At 65.4% G+C, this 16,419-nt stretch overlaps 6 protein-coding genes across 6 annotated transcripts; 1 reads left to right on the top strand and 5 right to left on the bottom strand.

Moving 5' to 3' along the window:
• Positions 1 to 602: 602 nt before the first annotated feature.
• Positions 603 to 2,552, top strand: PFL1_03545 (uncharacterized protein; the record flags this gene model as incomplete). The annotated part of the gene is made up of 5 exons (XM_007881065.1): positions 603 to 636; positions 725 to 929; positions 1,032 to 1,250; positions 1,350 to 1,637; positions 1,718 to 2,552. The coding sequence occupies 5 exons, from the start codon at positions 603 to 605 to the stop codon at positions 2,550 to 2,552; spliced, it is 1,581 nt and encodes a 526-aa protein (XP_007879256.1).
• A 667-nt stretch (positions 2,553 to 3,219) lies between these two features.
• Positions 3,220 to 3,580, bottom strand: PFL1_03546 (uncharacterized protein; the record flags this gene model as incomplete). The annotated part of the gene is made up of 2 exons (XM_007881066.1): positions 3,220 to 3,430; positions 3,552 to 3,580. The coding sequence occupies 2 exons, from the start codon at positions 3,578 to 3,580 to the stop codon at positions 3,220 to 3,222; spliced, it is 240 nt and encodes a 79-aa protein (XP_007879257.1).
• A 564-nt stretch (positions 3,581 to 4,144) lies between these two features.
• Positions 4,145 to 5,706, bottom strand: PFL1_03547 (uncharacterized protein; the record flags this gene model as incomplete). Its single annotated transcript, XM_007881067.1, has 7 exons — positions 4,145 to 4,267; positions 4,377 to 4,515; positions 4,637 to 4,756; positions 4,868 to 4,998; positions 5,099 to 5,148; positions 5,238 to 5,374; positions 5,480 to 5,706. 7 exons carry the CDS (start codon positions 5,704 to 5,706, stop codon positions 4,145 to 4,147), a joined length of 927 nt encoding a protein of 308 aa, XP_007879258.1.
• A 2,245-nt stretch (positions 5,707 to 7,951) lies between these two features.
• Positions 7,952 to 9,514, bottom strand: PFL1_03548 (uncharacterized protein; the record flags this gene model as incomplete). The annotated part of the gene is made up of 1 exon (XM_007881068.1): positions 7,952 to 9,514. One exon carries the CDS (start codon positions 9,512 to 9,514, stop codon positions 7,952 to 7,954), a length of 1,563 nt encoding a protein of 520 aa, XP_007879259.1.
• A 1,593-nt stretch (positions 9,515 to 11,107) lies between these two features.
• On the bottom strand, positions 11,108 to 13,966 carry PFL1_03549 (uncharacterized protein; the record flags this gene model as incomplete). The annotated part of the gene is made up of 1 exon (XM_007881069.1): positions 11,108 to 13,966. One exon carries the CDS (start codon positions 13,964 to 13,966, stop codon positions 11,108 to 11,110), a length of 2,859 nt encoding a protein of 952 aa, XP_007879260.1.
• A 1,793-nt stretch (positions 13,967 to 15,759) lies between these two features.
• On the bottom strand, positions 15,760 to 16,146 carry PFL1_03550 (uncharacterized protein; the record flags this gene model as incomplete). The annotated part of the gene is made up of 1 exon (XM_007881070.1): positions 15,760 to 16,146. The coding sequence occupies one exon, from the start codon at positions 16,144 to 16,146 to the stop codon at positions 15,760 to 15,762; it is 387 nt and encodes a 128-aa protein (XP_007879261.1).
• Between the last annotated feature and the right edge of the window lie 273 nt (positions 16,147 to 16,419).

The following is a 16,419-nucleotide window of genomic DNA, read 5'->3' on the forward strand; positions in this document are numbered from 1 at the left end:
AGCGATTCGTTGCGCAGGCACCGCCCGGCCGTCCCTTCCCTCGCAAGGTCTGCCACGGTCAAGTTGGCGTATGTTTTGATGCGTGACGTTGCCGTTGTCAAGAGAGAGCAGACGCGCTCGATGGCCCCAGACGTCGACCTTGCTGCAGCGTCCCTGCCCGCCTGCCTCGGCCTCTTTTTCAACGTCGGCGGCGGCGGCGGTGTGTGATGACTGGTTGCCTGAGGAGTTGCTCGTGCGTGCGTGCGTCTAGCTGTCGTCTTGCTCGCAGCGAGGCGCTGCGGGATGCTCTCCGAGGGGCTTCGACGTGCGGCCGAGGCAGGGTACGTACGGCGTTGGGCTTTCAGACGCTTCCCACCACGCTGGCCAGGCCAGCTCGCTGCTGCTCGCAGCTGGCTCCTCGCATACAGGACCTCCGCCCCCCGCTCTCCCCCCTCGCCGGCTAGGCCCCGCTCGACTCTCCCCTTTCCCCTCCACCACCACCACCACCGTCACCACCCCGCCGCTATTGACTCGAGCCAGGCCGACCCCGCTGCAAGCACTCGGCCAACGCCCATCTCTCGCACTTCTATCAATTGTCCCAGACCGACACCCGTCTGCCCACCATGGAGGTCGCCCAAGCCAAGACCGACGTCAAGGGTAAGTCAGACGAGGCCGGATCGTAGCAGCATTCAGGCATGGCGGCACCCCGCTGACTTGGCCTTGCTACCGCGCCGCATGCGCGCAGACGTCGTGAGCAACCTCCTCTCCCACGACCCCGTCGTCTTCAACTCGACCATCAACGCCCACTTTGCCTCGGGCTGCACCTACGCCGGCCACGGACTCAGGATCCACGGCGCAAGCAACCTCAAGCACGCCGCTTTCCTCTTCAACCTCTTGGACGCCGGCAGCGCCGCAAAGATCGACGACAGCGACATCCGCTGGGACGAGGCGTGAGCACCCGCCCCCAGCCTCGTCACAAATGCACAGCCCTCTGACCCACAGCGCTGACACCCCACTCGTCTCACCACATGGCCCCTTCGCCTTCGCCGCAGCTCGAGCACGGCCCGCGTCAAGGCTACCAGGTTCCTGAGGCCTCGCCTCTTCCCCCTCTTCCAGTTTGCGGTCCCCACCGAGGTCACGCTCACTTTCAACCCTTCCTCGACCGACGCCGATGCCAAGAGCGAAAAGAGCCAGCTCCTCTACTGCACCTCGTTTGAGGACAAGTGGCCCCTCGACTCGCTCATCAGGAGCCTGCCCATCATCGCCTTCTTGTGAGCCTGGCTTGCTCGCCTGCTCTCGGCCTGGATCCTGCCTGTGTGCCCTCGCTGACTCTCTCCCTGGCCGCCCCCAACCTTCGACCTGTACTGCAGCTACACGCACTTCTTCACTCCGCTGGCCACCATTTTCGTCCTGCAGCTCTCCAACTTCGTCTTTGCCCTCCATGCTCGTCTGGGCTCGTGGGATCGCCGCATGGTGGAGCCCACGGTCAAGACGTACCAGGACAGCGTCGACCCTCGCCTGCCCAAGGGGCTCAAGGATGGCTTCGAGCGGGGCATGAACCTCGCAGAGGGTCTTGGCGGCCACGCCATCAGCCTGGTGACGACCCTCTCTCACGGACCCCTGCGGGCCATTGAGACGGTGGCGCAGACGAGCACCTCGTGAGTACGCCCCGTGTTCTGCCATCGACTTACCGGGCCTTTGTTGACATCTCTCGACACCGAACCCTCGCCGTTGCCAGCCTCGCCAACGCCGTCCTGCCTGGCGCGCTGCAGCTGCCGTACCCGAGCGTTTTTGGCGACGATGCGGCCACCTCCAGCGGTAAGCTGTCGAGCAAGAGCAAGAACCGCGAAGGCCTGGTCCTCTTTTCCGACTCGAACCCCGCCCGACGCATGTCAAACTCGCAGATGCCCGAGATCCGCCTCTCGCCTAGCGACGAGCAGCCGCCGAGCTACCGCAGCGTCGAGTCGTCGTCCGAGGAGGGCGAGGGTGCCAAGGGCAAGAGCAAGAGCAAGAGCAGCGGCAGCGGCAGCGGCAAGTCGAAGAGCAAGAGCAAGTCCACGAGCGCCAGCCCCAGCGGCAGCGGCAGCAGCAGCGGCAGCGGCAAGTCGAAGAGCAAGAGCAAGTCCACGAGCGCCAGCCCCAGCGGCAGCGGCAGCAGCAGCGGCAGCAGCAAGCCCGACAAGAAGGCCGCCACGGTCGAGGATGACAACGGAGAGAACGACGAGGGCACGCAGAAGCACGCCAAGGTGGTCGTGGGCGACGCCAACAGCGGCGAGGGGGCCAAGGAGATTGACGTCGTGACGCACGAAGTCACCGAGACAGGCGGCGACAAGGACCAGGGCGGAGCGTCGCTCTACTCGCAGCTCAAAAAGGACGGCGAGCTCGAAGAGTCGCTCCTGTCGGCCGAGCACGCCGCCGACGGTGCTGGCAGCGACACGACCTCGGCCCAGTCGAGCCCCAAGCTCGACCAGGACGACGGCGGTGCCGCCCCGGCCAAGACGTCGTCGTCGTCGAGCGGCGCCGGCGGCAGCAAGAAGAAGAAGAAGAGCAAGAGCAGCAAGACCAAAAAGTGAACGGCGGCGCTGCCCGATTTCGCGCACCCGTCCCACGGGCCTTTCTCTAGTTGCGGCCAGTCCAACTCCCTTCTCGTTCGCTCCTACATCTCTGGCATCGCCCGCGCTGTGTCGCCTCGTCTCTCGCTGTGATCTAGGCACGTCGATCTCTGTCTCCCTGTATCGCTACCGGACGGTCTCGTTTTCCCTACCCGCATGTTTCTGAATCCCCGCAACGTCGTCCATGGTCAAGAGCGGGGAGCAGACGTCGCTCCAGCTAGGGGGGCAGGAAGGCAGGGAGGCAGGCAACGGTAGGTCAAGGGAGGCTTGCAGTCGCGGACGGAGCGAGCGAGAGAGAGAGAGCGGTGTGGCGTGTTGCGGCGTGGTGGTGTGGGGATGTTGTACAAGGGGGGGATGCCGATGTCGAAGGGGAGCGGGGAGGGAAAAGGCGAGCGAAGGGGGAAGGGGGTGCGGACCGCGGTGGTCGGAAGGTCGTTGAGTCGGTCATCCGATCCGCAGCGGGTAGGCCATATCGGGAAGAGGGGGGCTCGACCTCGGTTGGTAGGATGTATCGACAAAAGCGCGATGTCCCTCCTCGTCTCATCGTCTCGTCATTCCCGCCCCATTTTGCGCCCGATGGCAAGAACCAGAGTCTCCAAGAGGGGAGAGGAGAGAGAGCGAGGGTGGATTAGAAGACGGGCGTGATGAGGTCGCCGGCTTTACGGACAAAGACGATGCCGGCGGTGAAGACCGAGAGGCCCCAGAGGATCGAGAGGTTTCCGACGCGGTGCTCGGGCGCGAGGACCTGGGTGGCGAGGAAGTGGGAGAACCAGGATCGAGGACGCTTCTGCGCGCCTCCTGCGCCGCTGGGAGAGGTGAGGAATCCGGGTTGGGCAGACCTGTCCAGCCCAGACCAGCCAACAAGGAGACAGAAGCGAGAGTGGTGGGTGGGGGGGGGGGGGGGGTTAGGATGACGGCGCAAGCAGGATTGGGACACGGAGGAGCGAGAGGTGGACGTACAGGTACGAATCGTTCTTTCGGGACGCCATCTTGTCTCTTGCTTTGGCGGGTGTAATTCGGTTCGGTGATGTGGGACGATGGGGCAGCTTGACAATGATGACGATGGTGGTGGAAGGTCGAGATGTGCGTGTGCTGAGGCTGGCCAGCCCAGGTGGGGCCGGTTGGGGCGGTGTGGAGTGACGAGAGGTGAAAACCCTCGCTTCCGCACCGTCAGGCCTGACTAAGGCTGACCCTCTCCGTTTTTTTTCCTTTTCCTCGGGAGTCGGCGGCTGTTTCTCCTTCTTCTCAACCCGAACCCGTGCCCTGCCCTGCACCCTTCCTCCACCCACCCACGCTCTCCATCTGCACACGCTTTCCTTTCCGCTCAGCAGCGCAGGCAGCGATGCGATGCGGTGCGATGCGATGCGATTCTCTAGAGTCTATGCAAGCAAAGCAGAAGACGTGCGCACATGCGTCTATATCTATCGTCGTCGTTGTGGCAGACGCGTCGCCAATCATCAGGTACGTGCGTGCGTGCGTGCGTGCGTGCGTGCGGGTGGGCGGTGACTTCCGAGGTGATGCGGGTCGAAGGCAGGCCGGCTTGCGTGCTGATCCTAAGATCTTGTCTGGATGCCACCCGACGAGGACGACGGCGAGGACGGTGCGGTCGGTTTCCGCTCTCTTGTCCAGTCGACGACGAGCCGTAGCTTTTCCAGGACGACAAAGACGATGATGGTCTGTTGTCGTTGCGACCCAGGGTAGAGAGGCAAGGCGTTGCGCCACGTCAGTATGCTGTCGAGGCCGCTCCAGGCTGATAACGTATCGACGGAGCCCGACGAAACCCACATTCGGCGAGAGGCGCATCCACGCCGGCGTCCAGCCGCGAAAGAGGAAGGCGGGCCCCTCTTTCCGGAGCGACTTTGTCAACGTGCCCAGGATCCCTTGCCCGGTCCCGCTCGCATTCATCACCCTCGACTTGATCACGCTGGAGCCGGCGGCGATGTAGAAGCAAAGGGAGGAGAAGGTAAGAGTGTCAGCTCCCGGTGCTCGAGCCCCTCAAGGCGCGCGGGGTCCCCACCACTGTCTCTGCGCGCACGCGCACTCACTCGGCAGGCGAGCAGACCGTCGTCGCAACGGTCCCCGCCATAAAGGAGGCGCTAAAGTGCAGCAGCGTGCCCTCCTGAAAGAAACCCGAGGAGAGGAGCGTGTTCTTGAAAAAGTCGTATCTGTGGGAGATGAGAGCACAGAGGGCGGGTCAGGATTGGCCGCGTCAATGACCGACAACCACCAAAGCATCGCCCGTCGGCCAACGCGGCGGGGCAGGGCGAGGCACTCACGTTGTAAGCTGGCTCGCGTTCATCAGAATGGCTCGCACCGTGTTGGGCCCGAGGCCGCGGAACAGGCTCCCTACGCCCTCCTCCCTCGTCATCCTCGCCACTCCCTGCAGCGCGTTGCGGTACTTGTATTGCTGTTGGTCGAGAGAGGCGATGTGGTGGAATGCGATGCGAGAGATGGTCAGCGATGGCCCCTCGTCCTCCCCCGCGCGCTCCGTCACAGCGACGACTCACCTCGCTTGGTGGCTTGTTGACGTCGGACGTCATTCGTACGAGGATGATGTCTGCGGGCGCGGTACGAGGGACACCTTGGTCAGCATAGGGCGACGCGGCAGCAGAGGCGCTCAAACACCGGAGCAACCGAGATGCTCACCTGCCGGGTTGCCCGCCAGTCCGCCCGCGGCACCGGCAGCGCTCGCACAGAGGGCCATCTTCCACGCTGGCATGGGTTTCTTTGGATCGTCGCCCGGAGATCTCGCCATCTGCTTGAACTTGTCGTATGCTCCGAATCTGAGCGTGGGCAGGGCGTTGGCGGTCAGCGCTGCAGAACGATGACGACGACGACGACGACAGAAGAAGGGGATAGAAAAGAGACTAGGACAAGGGCCTGCTCACCTTGTGACGCTGTACGTCATCTGCCTGAGCAGGCTGGCGCTGAGACCGACGTACCACCCTCGGTAGCCCTCCGTCTTGAAGGTGTTGACGAGGAGGGGGAGCATGCCCTGTTTGGACGAGGCGGTCTGCATGCGCGTCTTTGTGAGGTCGAGCGGGTGGGTGAAGAAGGCGGCGATCGAGGCCGACGCGCCGCCGAGCCAGAAGGGATACCGCTTCTCGGTCGCCATGACTGGTACCGGGGGTGCGGCCGAGATCGGTCCGCTGATAGCGTCGGTTGGCCGGTCGTCGGACCGGGTGGGCCTTGCGATGGTCTAGGCAGAGGGTGTTGGACCTTACAGCAAGCGAGCGAGCGCGCGAGGCAGCGTAGAGTTTGAAATCCAGGTCCCTTTTGCTTGTTTGCCTGTCGAGGCGGAGCTGTCAAACAGAGGCTGTCGAGGGTCAAGTGCTGCGGCCGTATTGGAGATGACTGGAGGAGGATGGGTATGTACAGGGCGGTAGGTGAGGAAGGGACAGCGTGAGGCCGTGGTGATGGCGACGGCAACGGCGAGGGTGGAGGGGGAGAGGGGACAGAGAGAGGCTAGGCCGGAGGAGGAGGAGGATGGCCGCGGGCAGACGTCCGGGACGAAGAGGGCGAGGATAAAGCCGAAAAAGGGCCGACGTCGATGATGATGTTTGATGAGAAGAAAAAAACCTGCAGCGCCGGGCAGGGCAGGGCAGCGCAGCGCAGAGGCAGGGCGGAGTCAGGGCCAGGCGAGGCCTGGCTAGGGCAGGGGACGGCAGGGGACGGCATCAAGCGGCCAGGACCCTGACGGGCCTGCCTTGCTTGCAAGCCTGTCTGCCCACAGAGCGGGCCCTGACTGGCCTCGCCTCGCCTCGCCTCGCCTCGCCTGCGTCTCCCCCACGCCAGCCGGACCCTCGTGCCGACCAGGCAGCAGGCTAGGTCGCGTCGCTGCCACAACCAAGGCCCCAACGCCACGCCACGCCACGCCTGGCCAGGCCATGAGGCCGTGCCATGCCATGCCCCAGACAAAGCCACCGTCCGAGCACCAAAGCAGACAGGCAGGCAGGCAGGCAGTTGCGGCGGGAGATATCACCAACGCACACACGGTACGGTACGGTGTGTCCGCACGGTAGATTGACCACGCCGAGGTCCAAGCCGGGTCCCAAGCCGCAGGACAGGCCCGTTAGCCGGCGTGGCACGAGGCCTCGACCGTATCCAGCCACCACGCGACGCCAACGCGAACGCTATCCCCACACTTCTTCCCCACACTTCTCGTCTCGTCTCGACTCGCCTCGACTCAATTTGGCCGGTCCGAACCGCCGCCGCCGGTTACAGCGGAAGAGGACGAGACGGACCTAGAGCACGTACAGACGCCGACTGGCTCGTCCATCCTCGTCCGCCCTTGGCCGCTTCATGCGGGCTCCTCACTCCACCGATAGTCAATCCTCCCCCAACTCACGACCACGGGGTCACCCTCGAGGGCGGGAGACAGACTGCCAGTCCTCGGAGCAGGTCGGCATGAATCCGGACGGCCGGACGGAGACAGATGGAAATGCAAAGCAGATTCAACAAACGGTCCTACAGCGAAAAGCGAGGGCGAGGGCAGGGAAGTGGCTGCCGTCCAGCTAAGTAGGTGGGTGGGAGCCAGGAGGTCGGCGAATCGATTCATAGACGGTCACGGGCTGCGACGGAGAGGGAAAAGGGCAAAGAGCCGACGCAACATAGATGGGTGGTCTCGTACTTCGCGGATACACGTGGTCAAGGTCCGAGCTGGGCAACGAGTGCGAACGCAGACACACCCGTGTCGATGCGGGGTAGAACAGGGCCGCGGCCTTGCGCTCGCGAGCTGTCGGCCGGATCTGGGTGGTCGTCGACGACGCAGAGGACCCGCGGGGATGGCGCCGAGGCATGCAAGCAGGCCAGGCGGCTCGCGCAGTATCAGCTTGCAGTATCGCCGGGAGACGGGCGGCGCCAGGGTCGCAAGCGGTACGAGAATCGATGGCTCTTCGGGCAGCGGAGTGCCGTGTGCGAGCGTGGGACCGGTGTCGCACTTGTTGCCGCGAGGGCGGGGTGGCTACGCCGACTTGAAGAGCGACGATGTGGCTCCGTTGACGTCCTGGTAGGACCAAGAACAAGGGCGACGTGCGAAGGGATGCGGTGCGCTCATGGCCAGCGCTGTCGACGGTATTGTGTCGAGCGGCAAGCAGGGCTGCGTGGCCTCGTTGACGCGGCGGACGCCATGGCTGGACGCCGCGGTGATTGGATGTCCAAGGCTGAGCGCCGATAAAAAAGAGGCGGCTGGCTGGACGGATAGACATCGAAGATCGCAGGAACGACTGCAGCGGTGAGTTGGGTGCCTTGTGGTAGAGCCGACCAGCCGGGGGAGCGGGCAAGGGTGAGGGGGATTCCCTTGACCTGGCGGGCAACTCACTGTGCAATGGAGTGGTCAAAGGGGAGGCGTTCGACGCCGTCTAGCCCTGCTCGTCCTCGTGGGCCGAGGCGGTGGGCGACTTTTTCGGCGGCGACGACCGCCTCACCGTCTTGAGGTGCACCGTCGTATGGTGGCGGTTCATGTCGTGCTTGCGCGCAAACGGCTTGCCGCAGTCGGGGTCCGGGCAGATAAAGTTCTTGGCCCTCGCGTCGGGGTTCTCGTGGGTGTACATGTGCGTCTTGAGGTTGAACGCGCGGTCAAACCACTTCTGGCACACCTCGCACTGGAAGCGCCGGCCCTTGGGCAGCTTGGCCGTCGTGGCGGCGACCTTGCCCGTCTGGATGTACTTCTTCGACGGGCTCGCAGAGTCGCGCTCCGGCGTGGCGGTCGAGGACGACGCCGTCGAGTAGGTGCGCTTGCGCGGATTGACGCCGGTGCCCTCACCGTCGTGCCCGTCGACCGACGCACTGTCTCTCCCGATCGACTCGTATAGGCTCAGGCCGCCGTCGTGGGCGGCGGCGTCGTTGAGCCGGGAGGCGTTCCCTGAGCTGCTCATGACGCCGTCGCCGCCGTTGTGCAGCAGCCCATTCTGGCTGAGCACGCCAATGTCCGCCACGAGCGCTCGAAGGTGGTGCTCCATCGAGGCGCGGTCGAGGTTGTCCGAGGTCAGGCCCTCGTCGAGCTCCTTTGATGGCGTGCGGATGCCGGCGTAGAATGCCGATTCGTACGGCGTCAAAGGGGCCGCGGCCGACTTGGCGCTGTCGGGCTCTACGACGTAGCAAGACAGGCCCTGCTTCCGCAGCTCGTCCATCATCGTCCCGCGGCCGGCCTGGCCGGCGTGGACCTGCTGCGGACCGAGCTCGTTCTGCGGCAAAGACTGGCGCTGACCCATGTCGTTGGCCTGTGGCGACGGCGAGGCAGGCCGCAGTGGCTGCTGCTGCTGCTGCTGCTGCTCGGCGTGCTCGTAGGCGGTGGAGTCGTCGATGAGATCGTGGGGCAGCGCCTCGTTGACCTGGCTGTCAAAGGTGGTACCGGGGAAGAGGGGGAGGAGCGGACGCCCCTGGCTCTCAAAGTCGAAGTCGCAGTCGTCAAAGAGCGAGGGCGAGGTGAGGAAGTCGCGCGCGGATGCGGGCGAGTCGACCGAGTCGCTAAAGTAGCCTTCTGCGGGCGAGCGGTCCGCCGAGGGAGTGAGCGGGGCGTTGTCTGTGGCGGTGGCGGCGACGTGTGCGAGTACGGCTGCGGCAAGGTCGAGAGAAGTGACGGGGATGTCGTGCTGATGCAGAGCGGATTCTGCGCCAGCTTCCCGAGCCCGGTCGGCGGGTGCAGCCGGGAATGGACGGGGCGAGGCGAGGGCCTCGAGGGGGTCAAAGTGGTGGCGAATGGCGGGCTTTTGGGGAGGGGGAGAGGAAGGCCACTGGGTGTTTGCCAGCGCCTGACGGATGAACTCGGTGGGGCTGCCGCGTTCAGAGGGAGTTAGGCGGAAGGGAGATGATGGGGCGGCGAGTGCGTCGGGTGGCGGCTCTTGCGGTGAGAGGGGATGGTGTTCGCGGTGGCGGAGGGGATGCGTGGGGGTGGAGGATTCGAGGCAAGAGGAGCTGCGCATCGAGCAAGGGGTCGATGGAGCGAGGGATGGATGGCGGGGGAAGGTGTCCCGCAAGGTCGCCTTTGGCGAGACTGTGCTGCTGAGAGGCAGAGAGCGGTGGGTGCTGCTAGCTGGCAATGTTGGCGACGGCGGTGGGTGGGTGGATGACGGGGTGATTGGCTGTCGGGGCGACTGGTTGTGATCCAGACTGGATGTGACGGAGGTGCGGTGCTGGTGAGGTGGGTGCTGCAATGCGGGGATGGCGGTGTTGCCGGTGGTGGACAAGGTAGTGGCGAGGAGGATGGTGTTGGTGGTGGCGAAGTTGGTGATGGCGAAGAGACGAACGAGATGGAAAAGGGCCAAGGGGCACCCTGACCGACCGGCCTCTCTGTGGTTGCACTTTTGACTTTTCGGGGTCGGCGGCGACGCGGTGGCGTGGGCCGGGCGGCTGGGTTGCAGCTGGGCAGGGCAGGGCAGGGCAGGGCGTGAAATCCCGACGTCGCGGACATACGGCGGCGAGGCAGCTTGCTTGCCAGCAGCAAGAGCCCTAGCCAACCAGCCTCAGATTTGGCACTCAGGGCCACCTCGCCCGTTGCCCCTCGGCCTTGAAGCCCACGCACGGCAAGGTCCTGTATGGCGGATCGACGTGCGTGCGCGCCTCTGCGGCAGTCGGAGCGAGAGGGGGCGATCCATGACTCACGCCCGCCCGCTCCCGGCGTGCTGCCATCCGAAGACGTCGCCAGCGGGTCAGGCCAGGCCAGGCGGTGCTGTCAGTCGGGTGCATGCCCTTGCTTGGGCGCGCCCTCTTGCTTGCAACAGCTAGCACCCGACGCTGCCTCGGAGTTAGGCTCCATACGCTCGTCGTTCCTCTTCCGCCGCCATGTCAAATCATCGTATCCAACCAAGGTCGGTCGGGCGGGCGGGCCATAGGGATCCAGGGTCCACCCATCATCCTGTCGTCGTTCCCTCCACTTCCGACGCCTTCCCTTGCTTTCGCTTTCGCTTTTGACGGCCAACCAGGCGGGCCAGGCCTGGCCGGGCGCGTCTGATCCGACCCCGGACACGCGCCCTCGAGTCATCGCCACCCTGGCCTGGCCTGGCCTGGCCTGCCACCACCACCACCGTCGTGTCCTGACTAGCCTCTGACTCGACTCAATCTCGACCAAGTCATCCCAACACCACATGCCCCTCGCCGCGCACTCGGTTTGCCGACTGGCACCTGCATCGCATCCCATCCCAACTCATCCCCTTGTCGTCGCCTGCGTCGCCGTCAGAGCCAAACCAGGAGCCCCACGGGCCGATGAACGGGGAAAGGAGTGTGGATTGACAAAGGCCATTGCCACCATCGAGGCATGGCGGTGCGGTGACAGGGGTACATACGGTAGCAGCAGCAACAACATGGCTGGCCGCACGTCGCATGCAGTAGTACCAGTAGGGACGAGTAGTAGAGCATGCGAGGCCAGCAGCGAGTCGACTAGGGTATAGGTATCGCTCCGAGTCAGGGGCGTGGTAATGGCAGCAGAGAGCGAGAGAGCAAGAGTGATAGTAGTAGCAGTAGGTAGCAGCTGGGATGGGGTGATGCTTGACGAGGTCGGATGCGTGAGGTGGGCCGCCTCAGACGACGCGAAGCATGGTGCGGCGCCGGTCGGCCTTGAGGTCGAGGCCGCGCTTGCCCTGCCGCTCGAGGCGCCGGCTGACCTTGCCCGCGTGCGCCTCGCACAGCCGGCGGCCGTCGACGTTGAAGTACTCGTCGAGCAACTGGCGGCACACGAGGCCCTTGCTGTCGTACTCGCACCGGAAGCACTGCGGATGGAAGCGGTCGCCCGCCTCCGTCTGGCGGCAGTCGCCCTCGACGCCCCGCCCGCACGACCGGCACACGCTGCCGTTGGCCTCGTGGTAGTGCCGCGCGCAGTAGGGCTGGTTACCGTGCACGTAGAAGCTGCCGTCGTCGAACGCGCCGTCGCACCGGAAGCAGCTGAAGCAGGACCGGTGGAAGACGCCCTTGAGCGCACCGTCCGACGCCTTGACCGCCCCGCGCTCCACCGACAGCCCGCACTTGCGGCACTTGGGCAGGTACAGCTCCTTCCAGTCCTTGGCGCACAGCAGCTTGCCGTCCCGCTCCACAAACGGCGTCCGGCTCGACGACAGCGAGCATTGGCAGATGCAGCACCGCTTCGCCTCGCGCTTCTTGGCCTCGCGCTCCCGCTTCTGCAGCTTGAGCAGCTGGCGGATCTTTTCCTTTTCCTTGAGCCTCTCAATCTCCCGATCCAGGTCCCGCTCCCGCCGCCGCCGCACCTCCCGCTCCAGCTCCTCTTGCCGCTCCCGCTCCCGCTGCCGCTCGCGCTCCTTGCGCTGCCTCTCGGACACGTCTGACGATGTCGAGGTCGAGCGTCCGGCAGGGCCTCGCGTGTCGTCGCCATGCTCGTCGTCGTCGTCGTCGTCGTTGATATGGCCGTCGCCGCCGTCGCGGTCGCCGCCGCGACGCCCTGCCTTTGGGTCCGCGCCGAGATCCTTGGACATGGACTGCGGGCTCGCCGTGAGGCCCTTCATGAGATCCTCGATGCCCGCCAGGTCAATCTCGACCTTGGTGCCCGACCTGCTCACGCCGCTGCGTGCCGTCGCCGCGACCGGGCTGTACGACGTCGTGGCCGGCGACGACGTCGTCTCGGTGAAACGGTCGTAGCTCGAGCTCGGCGTCAGAGCGGCGCTGCTCGTCGTGCCATCGCTGTGCTGCCGCTGTCGAGCCGAGCCGTTTCCGCTGGGAAAGACCGGGTCGAGGTGTGACGATGCGTGGCTCGAGACCGAGGACGACGACGGCTGCTTGAGATGAGGTACGTCCCGACCCTGCGGCCTAGCAGCGTCTCTGGCCGAGCTGGAGCCCGCTGCCCGTTCCTGGCCCGCCTGGTGGTCTCTGCCCGCCTTCTGCAGGCGCAAGGCGGCCATGACGGTGGTGGCAGCCGCCGCAGCGCTCGCCTGCTTCTTGGCGGCCCGCTGCTGCTCGATCATCCGCCTCCGCTCGAGCGCCTCGCGTTCGCCATCGCTGGCCGATCGCTGCATGCCCGTCGCGGCAGGCTCGACCAGCGCAGGTACGCTGCCCTTGGAGGTCGGTGGCGCATGGGTCGGATCGATCGGCGACGTGGCGGCAGAGGCGCTGCTGCTGCCGCTGCCCTCGAATCTCGACAGGAACTCGGAGCGCGTCGAGCCAGGCGTCGAGACGGCAAAGGCCGGGCTGAGCCGCCCATTGTCGCCCACCACGTGCTGGTACTTGTCGAAGAAGGGAGACCGCGGTCCCAGCCCGGCAGTCGAGGGCGTGCTCGGCGTGCTTGGGCCGAAGTCAAGGCTGGGCGACGGCACTTTGATGGTGAGCATCGACGCCTGGCTGGGACCGCGCGGGATGCACGAATGGTCGGACAGCTCCTCGAAGCTGAAGAGCTCGCCGCAGTCGGCGCACTTGGCCTTGGGCAGTTCCTCGACAAACATTGTCGCGCGGTTGTGATTCTTCGGCGCGGGCGGCCCGGGTATCGAAGGCAGCGCAGGCATTCGGTCGTCGTCGCTGCTTGCACCGTGATTGGAGCGCCACGCCCCGGCATCGGAGCTGACGAAATGGCTGAAACGGCTGACGGTGGCCCAGCCCGAAGGCGTGATGTCGTCGTCGTCGTCATCGTCGCCCTCGGCCTCCTCGAAGTCGTCTTCGTACCGAGTCTCGCGGTCAAAGGACGTGTGCATCGAGGCCTTTGATCTCCGCCGCGCAGGCGCGACCGTGTCATTGCTGCAGTAGCTCGGATCGTGCGGCCCCGATGTCGTCGTTGACGACGCTCGGTGTACGGTCTGGTCGCTGTTTCTCGGTCTGACCGTCATCGCGACGCTGTCGCGGTCGTACGCCAGCCCAAGGACTGAGCCGGAGCTGCTCGAGTCGAGCGTGTTGGACCGCGGCTGGGCAGCCGGATAGTGGTGAGACGCCTGCTGCCCAAGGCTCGGTAGAGGCGGGGGTATCGTTGCCGGAGATGCGTAGAGGGCCGAAGAGTCGGCGTAGGCGGTCTCGTAGGCGGCGCTGTCGCTACCATGCGAGTGCCCAGAGTCGCTGCGGTGCACGCCGTGATGAGCGCCTCGGCTTGTCGCGGCGTGATAGCCGTCCGGGGCTGGGTACGCATGCTGGTCGCGGTGAAAGTAGCTGCTGCTGAAGGCCTGCTGCTGCTGCTGCTGCTGCTGCTGCTGCTGCCATCTCTGGTCCGCTTCCCACTGCTGCTGCTGCTCTTGCTGTTGCTGCTGTTGGTAGAGCAGCTGGTGGTGGTGTCGTCTTTCGAGTTCGATGCGAGCGCACTCCTCCTGCTCCCAGAGCGCACGCTGACGTACCCGTTCCTGGTCCTCTGCGTCGCGCTGGAAGCGCCGCAGGCCGAACCCGGCCATGTTGCCGCCTTCGTCTCGCGGCGCTGGTGGTGCGGCGCCGTAGCCGTGCTGCGCATAGTCGGTCATGGCCGCGAGCGGGGGCCGGGAGATGGGCGGCAGGGCTCGTAAGGGATGATGGATGGGGCTAGAGGTGTGTAGCGGAGCAGCTCGCAGATCAGACGCTGGACATGGTCGCTCAGGAGGCGACCAAGAACCCTAAGTGGTGCCTTGGCGAGGTCGAGCGTCAGGTGTAGGTGGTTGACCTGGCAGGACGAAGGAGCGCGAAGGTGCAAGGCTATGGTGCCGCTGGTTGCAGTGGTGTGGGACGGGCGTCTGGGGCGATGGTGGAAGAGCGAAAGATGAAGGCGTCGGGGACGGTGACCAGCAAAGTGCAGTTCCCAGGTTGATGCCAACAATGCCTTTGCTGCCGGCGTCTAGCCCAGGTCGAGCTCGAGTGGGCGTGTGCCTCGAGTATCGAAGCGGTCGATGGCCCACGCTGTTGTTTGTGTGAGATCCACGATCAAGGTCAGACAGGCAGGGCTGGAGCACGCCCTATGGCGGCGCGTAGGGAGGGCCGGGACCTGCGAGGCGAAAGAGGGCGGCGATGGGATACCGCGCCAGCCAAGGCTTGTGAGGCAGGGGAGATGGTCGTTGCAAGGCCCGACGAGAGGGCGAGGGCGGGCGCAAGGGTTTCGCGCGGGGGGGTTCGACGGTCTGACGGCTGAGATGTCGATCCAAGGCACGGCGTACGCCAGGGTTGAAGTTGCCAAGATTAGCCAGGGTGCGAGGCCAGGGTGGGGTGAGCAGCGAGGAGGTGGATCGACAAGAGGCAAGGTCGGCCTGCCGATCGACGGCCGGGGTCCAGGGTGGCTAGCGATGCGGGGTCGAGAGACGAGGCAGGGCGAAAAGGGGGGGTCGGACGAGGCGGGCGGGCGTCGTTCGATGGCGGCCTGGTCGGATGGTTGTCGAGTTGGGAGCGCGGGGGGGAAACGAGGGAGGGATGGAGTGAGATGGCGAGGCGTGTCCAATTGGGCAGGTCGACTTGCTTGCTCAGGGTGCAAGCGGGACGTCGATGTGAGGCACGAGCGGTACAGGAGTGCAAGCGGCCGGCGTGGCTTGCGTATATGTGCTAGGAAGAGAGGAAGAGGGGGGGCGGGGGACGAGGCGGAGGACGAGGGCGAAGACGAGGACGAGGGGATGGGCGGGTGGCGGGAGGAGCGCGCAGGGGAGCGGGCTGCAGGACGAGGTCGAGCCAGGGTGGCAGCATGACAGGCGGGCCGGCCAGCAGTCCAGGCTAGGGGGCGCGAGCGTTTGCGGGGTCGTCTGGCCCAGACCAAGCCAAAGCCAAAGCCAAAGCCAAGCCAAGCCCGAGGGGGGCGCAGCAGCGGGCAGCCAGGCAGCCAGGCAGCGTCGAAGAAATCCAAAAAAGAGCAGCGGCGCAGCGCAGCCCGCCAGGGTCAACGCAACGCAGCGACGATCCAATCCAACGCAAGGGGCGCCCTAAAGACGGAATGCCAGCGCCACCTTGAATCGCTCGTCGCTCGGGCCGGCCGGCTCTCGCCACCACCCTCCTGCCTCCGTCACCCGCCCGGTTGCTGCCATGGCGGTATCCGTCTCATCCCGTCGGCCACAGAGTGGACACCTGGTCGGCCGTAATGACCCGCTCCATGTCGTCGATTGATGTTGCGGCAACGAGGCAGGCAGCGACAAGAGACTGGGACAATGAACGGGTCGCCGCCGCCGTCGGGTTGGCAGGGCAGCGTCCCGTCTTTGCCGAGCGAAGCAGATCCAAGCGATGGAAAGCACAGGCCAGGAGCGACAGGGCCAGAGGTGAGCGGAGCTGAGGGTGAGCTGGCGCATCCCTCTGACCTCTCACCTCTCTATCTCTGTCTCTGTCCCTGCCTCAGTCTGTCGTGGAACAATCCCAGAATATAGGGGCCAGCCTGCACAGACGGACCAACGATGGCAGGCAGCGGCAGGCCAACAAAGATGACCGAGGAACGCACGCACGCACGCACGCGCGCTCGGTCGGTCGGTCGGTCGGCCATCGTCGCAACGACGCCTTGGTTCTTCTTTCTCCTCTGTCCACCTTTTCTTCTTATTCTTCTCTTGCTTCTCGCCACGGCGGATTGCCGCAGGTACTGTATGTACGGTAGCACCGCAATTCCGCAAAGTCGGGCGTCGTCGCACGCACAGTGGAGGTCAAGCGGCGGTGGCATCGACGTCGTTCGGTCGGTCCGTCGGCTGTGCCCGTCCTGCTTGCACATTGCAGCAGAGAATCAAAGCTCAACATCGCTCGCTCGCGGGTCCCGTCCAGGCAGTCAGTCAGGCAGGCAGGCAGGCAGGTCGAGTATAGCACCGTATCGTCAGGCCAGGCGGCGCGCGCAGCGGCGTGCCAGAAAGCTTCTTGGCGTTGACGAGAATAACTCTGCTCGAAGTTGACCAGCCTTGCCATCCGTCGTAGCCATGGCACGGACAGGTCTGGCCTGGGCGGCGTACCTGTGAGTCCGACGCCGACGCGTCTTCCAAGGAGCGGCGGA

Source organism: Pseudozyma flocculosa (genome assembly GCF_000417875.1).
Source record: "Pseudozyma flocculosa PF-1 unplaced genomic scaffold scaffold00011, whole genome shotgun sequence".
In the NCBI taxonomy this organism is placed as follows: Eukaryota; Fungi; Basidiomycota; class Ustilaginomycetes; order Ustilaginales; family Ustilaginaceae; genus Pseudozyma; species Pseudozyma flocculosa.